The sequence below is a fragment of the Aphelocoma coerulescens genome, chromosome 6 (genome assembly GCF_041296385.1).
Source record: "Aphelocoma coerulescens isolate FSJ_1873_10779 chromosome 6, UR_Acoe_1.0, whole genome shotgun sequence".
In the NCBI taxonomy this organism is placed as follows: Eukaryota; Metazoa; Chordata; class Aves; order Passeriformes; family Corvidae; genus Aphelocoma; species Aphelocoma coerulescens.
In genome coordinates this window covers 20755121-20765507 of record NC_091020.1, presented here as the reverse complement: position 1 = coordinate 20765507, position 10387 = coordinate 20755121, and the positions used below count along the sequence as shown (strand labels likewise).

General features: G+C 38.7%; 1 protein-coding gene across 3 annotated transcripts in view; it reads left to right on the top strand.

Moving 5' to 3' along the window:
* Positions 1-79: 79 nt before the first annotated feature.
* The window catches only part of LGI1 (leucine rich glioma inactivated 1), a 30389-nt gene continuing 20081 nt past the window's right edge, over positions 80-10387 (top strand). For 2 of the 3 annotated variants that reach the window (XM_069019679.1, XM_069019678.1), the window contains exon 1: positions 167-211. Coding sequence is in view for 1 of the 3 variants with exons in the window: in XM_069019680.1 (XP_068875781.1) it covers positions 132-211 (80 nt within the window). In the remaining 2 variants the exon portion in view is untranslated. Of the gene's footprint in view, positions 212-10387 lie in introns of all 3 variants that reach the window. The other variant, XM_069019680.1, reaches the window with a different exon arrangement.

Genomic DNA, 10387 nt, shown 5'->3' with positions numbered 1-10387 from the left:
GCCGCACCGAGGGCTCCCTTCCTCCCTCCGTCCCTCCCTCCGCCGCGGGCGGGCGGCGCGGGGCAACGGGGCGCGGGGGAGGGCGAGGGCGAGCCGGCACGGGAGGGGAGGGGAGGGGAAAGCCGCTCAGCATGTTTAGGGGCGAGGGGAGTCTCCGTGCCCGGGAACCCGGTGAGCGGCCCCGGCTGCCGCGGTCTCCGCCTCTGGGAAGGTAGGATTCTGCCGCAGGGGCTCAGGGAGGCCTCAGTGCGCCCCTCTCCTTCCCGGCCCGGGTCGCCCCCGCACCAGCTCCGGCGCTTTCGGGCAGGGCAGTTCCTGTCGTGGGGGCAGGGGCTTAGACCCTGCTGCGGGTGTTGGGGCCCGGCGGAAAGGGTCCCTCGGGAGGGATCGGGGAGGCGGGGGGTCGTTGTTCTGGAAGGGACCTCTCGTGGAGAAGGGGACCCTTCAGTGAGGGAGGCCCCGGGAGGCGCTCTACGATGGGCAGCAGCTGCCAGGCGTGCCCGGGAGGTGCGCGCTGCCCTCGGCGCGGCACAGATCGCGATCGCAGCCTCGGCACGGCGATCTGTAATTCTGATTTCTGCCTGTGCCAGCGGCTTCTCTTCTTTTCAGTCGCATCTCGCAGTTAGAAGAACGAAAGGCAGTATGTGACTCAGTTTCCATGTGAGGACCGACGGCAGCTGGGCGATAAGAGTTTGGGAGCCTGTGGGTTGCATCATAAAAAGGAGCTTTATAAACCAAAAATGTTTTCTGATAAAGTATCTGGGAAGCACCAGTCTTCGGCATTAAGTCATCAGATACAGCAATTAGCTGGCAAGGAATTGATAGTTTCCCATCAAACACAACCTGAACTGCTGAGGTCTGAAATGCTGTAATCCATCACAGGTACTTTCTTCTGGACTGTGTTAGAGTTTCCAGTTGTGTTATTGATTCCTGAATAGTTAAACCACAGATACACTTAATACAGAGAAATATTAAAAATTTGAATACTGCTGCTGTCCTTGTAATATGCAAGTTGTAAAATACAAGTTGTAGGTAGTTGCTTTTCCGCAGCAAGGCAGTCACACACCATAGTTGACAATGTATCTCCTTACCTTGGCTACCGAATCTCCGTTTTCAGAATTATTTTTTCTCCTGACCTAGTGTTTGTGTTACTTGTTACATCATGATCGCTGTGAAGGGATGTAAAGATGATGCTAAAGTGTCCCGTGGAAAGGAACTGAGTGGCACTGTGCTTATTTGAGTGCATGCTGAAGTATTCTGCTGAAGTCCTACTGAATGCAGCCCCTTTCCTCTAAAGGGCAGAGACTCTGTTGCAAAAATGGAATTATCCTAATTAATAATTTAAATATATCAAAATAAATAATGTATACCCTCAAAGCTGTAATAGCAGGCATCTTTTTGTTGTTCCTGTCTTATGGAAATGACAGACTGCTTTAGTGTGAATGAATCCTGACATGATTCTGGAAACTGGGCCAACATATCATTGATTATGCACTTTGAAGAAGAGTGGGAAAGGTAGAGGAAAGATTACAATTCTTGAATCTCTTGGCATTGTATTGTGACCACAAAAGCCTGCATATAGAAAAAATACAGTTTCTGGGACAGGAAAATTCTGCAGTGAGTCCAACTATAGCAACTGCTGTAGATGCTGAAGTTATTTTATAAACAGCTTTTCTGAGAATAGCAGCTAGATAATTTCATCTTGCTATGCTATGCTTTTCTGATGTCTGACTGTGTTGCTTTAGAACATCACCTGACTGCTTTTTCTATGTGGGCTACAGTAAGCTACAGCTGGGGAATGGGTTCAGAAATGGCCTCCTAAATAAACTGGTAGTTGAAACTGAATGTGCCCTTAGCTCTTGGTGTGTGTATTATACTTTGCTCCAAGGGGAGTATCTCCATAGTTTAATTCTAACAACAGTATATTTTGACACCAAAAAGGCAGTTCTGTCATATGAGTCCCACAGGACTGGAAGATACAGGAAAAAGAACTGATGAGATGGGCATCATTCTTTACGGGGCAGAAGGTGCTACCATTTTAAGTTGGATTTCAATGACTGTACAGCCAAACCTTAGGAGCACAGCTTTCCTTTACAAGTAAGTCAATCTATGGGTTACCTGCCACTGATGAGAACATTTCTTTTGAACTGGCCCTAGTGCTCATCTGACCACTCCTGCTGAACTACAAAATTTAATTTTCTGCCACCCTAGCTCCTGTGGCTATCCTGCTGTGATGTCTGATGAGTAATCCTGGTGGGGCAACAAAATGTTAGGGATGGAGGGATGGGACAGGAGGGAAGGGGGAGGTGAGAAACACAGGCTGCCCTTTCAGCAGCAGCTCTTTTAAATCAGCAGTAATGTGAAACAATAGTCTTAAATTACCGTAGCCCTGAACTTCGTGGTCAACAAAGGAGAAAACATCACTGTACCTTTTGCTTTAGTTCTGCCCTAAATCTAGAATGGGCTAAGTATGAGACCTGGTGTATCCAAAAAGTTTAAGTCAGACATGGTACATACATTATAAAGATGCAGAATTCAAAGTATTATACCTGACATACTTATTGAGCTGTTCCTAAAAGGTTCTAGTATAGGAGATTTCACAGCTTAAATACCTTAATCTATTAACCTCTTAGGTATAAAGGGGTTTTTCCTACTGTCTAAGAAAAATCTTCTTGCTACTTGCAATAATTTTTTAATGCTCTGCACTAGTTTGTACAGAAAGCAAGAACTGATCATCATTTGAATAACATCTTTAAATTCTGGAAGACATATATCCCCACAGTCTTCCCTTTTTGCAGCCTAAAAAAGTACTTTAACCTTTCTATATAGATTATGTATTGGAGAACTCTTACATTTTGTTGCTCTTTTTCAGACTCAGATTTCTCTATGTATTTTTAAGAAATACTAAGCATAGCTGTTTAGTCCTTAACAGTATTTAGCCAGGAAGAAACACATCTGCCTTCCTGGAGAAGATGATTGCCTCATAAGATCTTCTGGTAAAGTTGTTTAAACTCAGCAGCCTCTAATCTGTTGAATCAAAATTACTTTGGTTATCCAATTAAAAAATTGTTCTAATTTTTAACGAAGCAAATCAGAAGGCTTTGCCAGCAGGCCAGAAGAGGCAGCTACCACTGGTATGAAGAGCAAGGCAGGGCAGTCACTGACAACCACATCCATTGTGAGCTGTTTGCCAGGGACTACATTTGAGTTTGATTATGAGACAGTAATGTGGAACCATCAAGAATGCTAGTAAAATTGAGATTTGTCCTGTCTAATCTTTCCTCTTTCTCCATTAAGTCAGTTCTTTTGTTGACAAATGAGGAAATGACTTTCTAATGTTTTTTTATATTGGCACCTTCCTATCTCCTACATGTCTATGAAGTAAGTTGCCAAATCATTTATTTTTGTGTCTTCATTGTACAAACAGTACTTTGGCATCTGTCATGTTCCTGATTTTTATCTCCTCCTATTTGAAGCCCCCTAGTAATTTGTAGAAAAAAACAAATAAAGCTAAAAATGGACGTTCACATATGCCAATAACATCACATTCAGTAACTGTAGCTCTTTTTCATTTAGAGGTACGCGTGTACAATTTCAGGGATGCAGTGTGCCTCCCAACAAGCCCCGAGGAAGGTATACACTACAATCAGGCAACTCTTTCCCAAGTTTAAGTCTTCCTGACAGTCAGGGAAAACCAGTGGGGCTGTTCAGGAGGGGCAGTGACTCATGCTCACCAGTTCCCATCACTGGCACTGGTCACTCCAAACTAGTCGTTAAAGACTAATGATATTCTGTAATCATCTAGAGGCTATGTGGAGATAGCAGGCTGTTGCAGTGCATATCTGTTTTGTCCAATTCAATAAATGGTGTGTCCACATTTTTTTGTCATACAGGGAATATCAAACATGAAGCTTAACTAGCCACTAGATGTCAATGTTGCTGTGCTAAAAGGCAAATGCAGTTTTATTTGTTTGGCTGATAAAGTAATTTATTCAAGAAAAGAACTTCTTTATTTAAAGATATTTCCAGTATCGAGTCAGTTACAAAAAGTAATCATAGACAAGCCCATGCTGTGTCCATTATTTTGAGATCAGCTGTGCAGTTTTATGCTATTTTGAAGTTGCAATTACCATTTCAGTGCATAATCATTGTTAGAAAAGTGCCTTTGAAAAAATAGCATCTGACTGATCATCAGTTTCCTTCCATGTTCCAAAATCCCAGACCTTTGTATAAGTAGCCACAATCATTGTATTGCATTTCACTTATTAATAAGATAAAATAGAACAAATAATAGGATATCTAATCCTATTTTAAGAGTATTGAATTTCCTAAATTCCAGTTATCTGTGGACATTTTCTTCCTAATTATTCCTGTTTAACACCATTGGATATCAATGTCAGATATGTTGAGACAGAATTTCTAGAACATGAAGACTTCCAATATGATAAGCAATTTGGAAAACAGTTCTTTTTAAAATTTGTACATCTGAAGGCAGATCTGACAGATGATGGCATTTTAGAAGGACATATGAGGTAGAATTTGACCCATGGACCTTTGTTATTCCTGGCTCCTCTACTTCTAGGATGAACAAATCACTGCCAGTCTCCACAACTACTTACTGCCTAGTGCACTGAAGGTGCTGGTTCTATTGTCTGTCTACAGAGCATTTATTTTGAGACCAAAGTTTGGAAGTTAGTTTAATAAACAGTAATGGAAAGCTCAAGAAGGCAACAGTGCACATCTCAAATTCCAGATTGAACTTGTTCTGCTCTTAGGTTAAAAACAAGTATCAAAGGCTCTTATTAAAAATAAAGCTGAAACTTTCTGTTGATCTGAAAATCTCCCAAGAAGTCAAAGATGAGGAAATTGCACCCTTATTCTCAGCTGATCAATTTGGTAAACAGAATCCCAGTTTAGGGCACAATGTTAAAAAATACAGCCTAACCTGATTTATTCCCTTAGCTCCACCTCCTACGATGCAGATAAGGCCTCTCAACTTCACACATAATTAACAAGATTTTTTCATTACTGTTGACAGAAGAGCAGCCTTAATCTTCATTATCATGGACTGAAGTAGTTTTAAGTCCTGCTCAACAGTTTATTTGATGGTAGCATTACTTCCACTCTTAACATGCTAAAGGATCACAGATACACTGTAGAAGAACTATAACTGTTTTAATTCCTAATATCTGTTTTCGTTTTCTTGCCTGTGACTACAGAGTTATGTAAGAATCTTATAATAATATATCTTGAAAATCAGATTGCTTCATTCATCCATTCACTTCATTGCACTTAAGGGAACACTCAAAGCATCAACTTTGATCCTAAAACTTCAGTGTACTTCAAAAAATATCATTAAAATAAAGTTTTCTGCAAGCCCTTGTTAAGATGCATAATGTAAATAATAATGGTATGACCCTGACTGATTTTAAATAATAATGGTATGACAGGTATGACTGATTCAGTTATGGAAATAATAAATCAGACTTTCATAAAAAAATAATTCTTAGAATCAACTCCCCATATTATCTCTAAAGTTTGGGCTTATTTTTGAAAAACGTACAGAATTTTACTAAATAAATCCCCTAGAGATATATTATGTAGACTCCTGTCTGGTGTCCTTTAATTGTCACTGCTAGTTCCATGTTTGTTGTGTGGCAGGTGATTTTGGTCTCCAGAGCTTAGTCTGGCAGCTCTGCTCAGAACAAAGCTCACTACAAGATTACACATGCATGGAGGCATGCATAAAAAAGAGTAGTGACTTCAGCCTATCAGGAATTTAATTTAAAAGTAATTACTAGTATGTGCAAAATACTACTGCTTACTTTTATCAACTTGCATTTAAGTAAGTGGAATACAGAGACTAACTCCTCCACCATGTTCCAGTTTTCATTTGAGGCGATTTTAGAAGTTCATTATGCTTAAATTCCCTGAAGTATGAACTATTTCCTAAGAGAGAAAAGAATGCTTAATCTTACTTTTATGGCTAGATCTGCTATGGTGGAAAGTGATTGATGGCATTCAATTACATAAATACAAGAGAAAGGCAAATTTGTTTTTCCAGTTTGATATCAGAGTTATTATATAAAATGAAAAAATCATAGCAAATAATAAGCAAGAGAAGGAAAATCCAGTAACGTGGAAATAAATAAAAGAAAACAACTGACAAGCAAGCAATATACTTATTTTCTTTAAATTACATTGTTTCCCACTGCATTTTTTGGTGGGGGAAAAAAGAATACATGAGCAAAGTTAAAGTTCATTGCATTTTTAAACTATAGTGGAAAAGATATGCATTCCCTCTTTTCCTGACATGCATTTTTGTGCATAATGTCTGCCATGTATGTACATTCATAATATTCACTTATGAGAATTGAGGAAAGGTACAAATTGTTGACAGGGAATGTCTGGGATCTAAAGTCTTCTGCCTCAAAGTCTGGGTCTAAGATTTAATGTAATAGAGATGTACAGTCTCATTCCTGCAAATATGTTCCAGAAAACACCTGTTTTTTAGAGATGTGTTTCATCTTAACTTAGAAGTTGAGATCTTAACTCAGGAATCCAGAGGGCTAGTCCTGAAAACTGTACTGTGGAGCTGGTAAGATGAGTTCATCACAGTGTTTTCCACTGGTTGTCCTAAAGCAAAGAAAATACATGTGAGATTATTTGCAATATACAGTGCTGCAGTCAATTGTTTGGAATCTCACAGTCAGATTTTTAAAAACTAAGGTATAAGAGCATAATATGATGTAATGATGATGGAATCAACCCTCACTTCATCTTATTATTTCAGTGGCATTACATAGTAAAGTAATACAGTAGCTGCATGTAGAGGCTGTTGGTATCTAGGTTGAGGTGATCAATAACTGATCCTTCAGTGAAAACTGAAGGATACAGGGATATAAAAAAGTGGCTCTGAGCACTGAAGTAGGATGAATCAGTTAAAATTTCCTATTTCACAGTTTTTAATGAACGTGCTTATAGAGTACTGCTGTGAGACCTCATTTAATTAGTAATACCATGAGCCATTCTGCTACAACTGACCTTTTATTAGTAAAAGTATACTACTGACTGCCAGGGTTTGGAAATAATTTGGATTATATTTCAAATTAAATACAATTTTATGTTATTTAATCACCAGTATCATTGAGACATGAAGTACTGAAATGCTGTCAACCTTTCTATTGAAAGTATTTCCAGGACACTATTCATTCCATGGCACCTAAGTGGAATGAGAAAGATAACTATCCTAAATGGCAACCATTAGTCTACCTTAGCGACAAATATCATGTTATGTTATTTATAGCCAGCAACACTGAGCTGTGCAATATCCACAACTCTAGAAGTAAAAATGGCAGACTCAAAAAACCACCAAGGAAAGTATCTATGGCAAGTAAAAGGAAATATTCCGGCTTGTACCCTGGGGGAGGTCCTGCTACTTGCTGAAACCACATTCAATTTGCAAGTTATAAGTCAAAATGTTTACATTTACATATCTAGGTGACTGTCTTTCTTGAATGGAAATAAAACATAACCACATGGAAGATAAGGGTCAGGATGTGAACTGAGATTTGAGTGAAAAAACATTTCCTTTAGCATTTCATGAAATATTCTCTCAAGTTTGTATTACACTGGCCTTAAATATACTGCCCATAAAAGATGGATTGTGTTATTTAGATTTATATTAGAATCTGTTTTAATATATTTTATCAATCTTGGTTTAGTAAATCCATGCCACTCTTTCCCTGTAAAACTTTTATTTGAACCTCAACAGACTGCCAAAGACTTAACAGAGTCGGTATTTGGCAGGTTTCTATGAGTCTGTTAACAAAAGCAAAATACTATTCTGACTACCTCATTTATCTCAGATATGGTCATAATCCAGCCACAAATGTTAAGAACTAGAAAAAGCAAGAAGACTATTGAAGCATTTCGATATTTTCTTACTTGAAGACATCAATGCCCACAGAAAAATATGCCCATACAACAGAATATTAAATTGTTCTCCCATTTAAAAAGAAGCTAATATGCTATTAATACCTGAAGGTACTGTTGTACTGTGATCTAAACTAGAGTATAAAAAACAAAGCCTTAACCTTACGATGACATCCATGATTCATATTGATTTGCAGTTCAGTGCAGCCTTAAAACAACACAAATACCCCATCCTTGGAGCCCAAGAGTCTTCATGAAAGGGCATCACAGCCCTGGTCACAGATGCCCATCAGCTGCATCCACATGGATCCTTGGCAAAGAGGGATTTAGCTGTCTTTGGAACATCACCCATTCTGAATCTATAGCAACCCTCCTCTAATATGTGAAGCTATTTTTAGCATCAGGGCAGCCTTGAAAACAGCAGGTAAAGCATGAAAAGAATGAATAAGTGGTTGTGGTGCTTGCCTGTGAATAGAAGCTATATATAGCTCTTGAGAGAGATCTTAATATATATGTATATATATAATGTGTATATGAAGGGATATCTGCCTCCCTGAGGGGGAAGCAGTGGTGTCAGAAACATAAAGTAGAGCATTATTACTATTTCTGACCTTAGCAGTTATCTAGAAAGTCATTATTTACAATTGTTCTGTTTAAGAAAATAAATTGTTAATGGAATTGGGTATCTTTGATCCAGTCTTTATTTGCAATGAATGTATAGCCTTCATTTCCCTAAGTGAAGAGAAAATTGAACAGCAGGAGACTATTTGCAGCTCCAAGCTCTTTTCAGCCATTACTTGCTTCAAGAAATTCTTTAGGGAACTTCTCAGGTCCCCCCTTCCATGCTTAGGAGCCAACATCTCGGTTTCTGTGATGTTAACTGTTCTCTTGAGTTCCCATTCCTGGGGTTTTTTTTGTCCTTGTCTTTTTCTCTTATATATTCATCCATTTGCTTCTAAAAAAAATCTTGGGAAAAAAGGCCACATGTGCCTTTGTTTAATCAGTACTGTGTGCCAATTATTTAGCTGGGGAGCTATATTGCTTCATGAAGGAGCTTATTACTTCTTACTAATGTGTTATATTGAGGCTGGGAATTAGGCCCTCCAGTTTTAATGATTCTTTGCCTAAATCACAAGGGCAGCAACAGTGGAAACTTACAGATGCCTACAAGTGTTTGGTGTCAAAAAGAAAGTCAGCTGTACAGTATTTGGATTGTTGTCTTAGAAAAGTGAAATTAGGAATCATTTTGAACTCTAAGTGTGAATGTTACCATCTTCAAGGTAGAGAAAATCCTTTCGCTTCTGAGCAGTCATAACTAAAACATGTATTTCTCTGTTGCTATGAAAATTATATTTAAAACTACAGTCAGTTCTTAGATAAAGATGTTGTGTTGGTTTTGTTCTCCCACTGCAGAGGGAGAGGGCCAGCAGCCAAAAGAGCAAATCTTTTCTTAAAGCTGTACTAAATATGTACCATATTGGCATATGAGCAAACAGATGTAATGAAATTTTCAGCCCTCCAAAGTCTCCTCTGCAGGGTGAATGTGGTTCGTAAGAAAAAGGGACCTTGGAGTTCAGCTTGGTGCCGTATTTTATTTGATGGAGAATCTGTGCTGGGCTTGTGCAGTGGCAGCCTGCCTGCCATAATGTAGGGTGGGATGTCAGGCAGAATTGGTATTTGCTTGAGGTAAAAAGGATTAACTCTTACTGAAATAAGGTATTTTTCCAAATTTCTGGAGTTGTTGAGAACAATAAAAACATCAGTAAAATACACTTGTGGAGCTATCACCAACAACCCCTTAAAATGTTTCAGCTCTGATCCAAATCTCTGCTTTGTAAAGCATGTTGATTAGCAATGATGAAACAATAATATGTGTTTGATGAGGCACATCCTTCCTATTGTGCAGTTCATTATGTCAGTGGCACTCCAGCAAGGCTTCTACTTGAAGTATTTCAGTGACTTCAGTGGCACTAAGATTTCTTTCACTGTAAATTATTCAGGACATAGAAACCTTTTGTTTTTAACAAGTAAAGACTTTCTCCTCAAAAGCTTGTTGTCTCTGCCATGTAACAAATAAATTTCCTATGTACATTTAAATAAATAATATTTTGTTACCTTTTTTCTGTTTGCAAAATGACAAGGATAATTAAAGACAAGTTTATAAAGATTAGAATAATTCTTCAGGGAGCCAATGCCATGAAAAAGTACAGAAGGGCATGTAAGATAGCACAGGTCAAGGAAAAGATTTTGTAACACGCCGTCTGTTTTTAATTAGCATCTTGGCAAACTGGAAGAGCTCAAACATTTTTCCATGAAGAAATGTATTATAGACTTTTCTAGCTGCCAATTAAATGGCATTTAGCTACACTGACAGTAGTATGTTGTTTTGGGTCTGTAGAAAGCACTTGCTCATGCTAGAAAATCTGGGACATTTTGTTTTGGTTACAGGGTT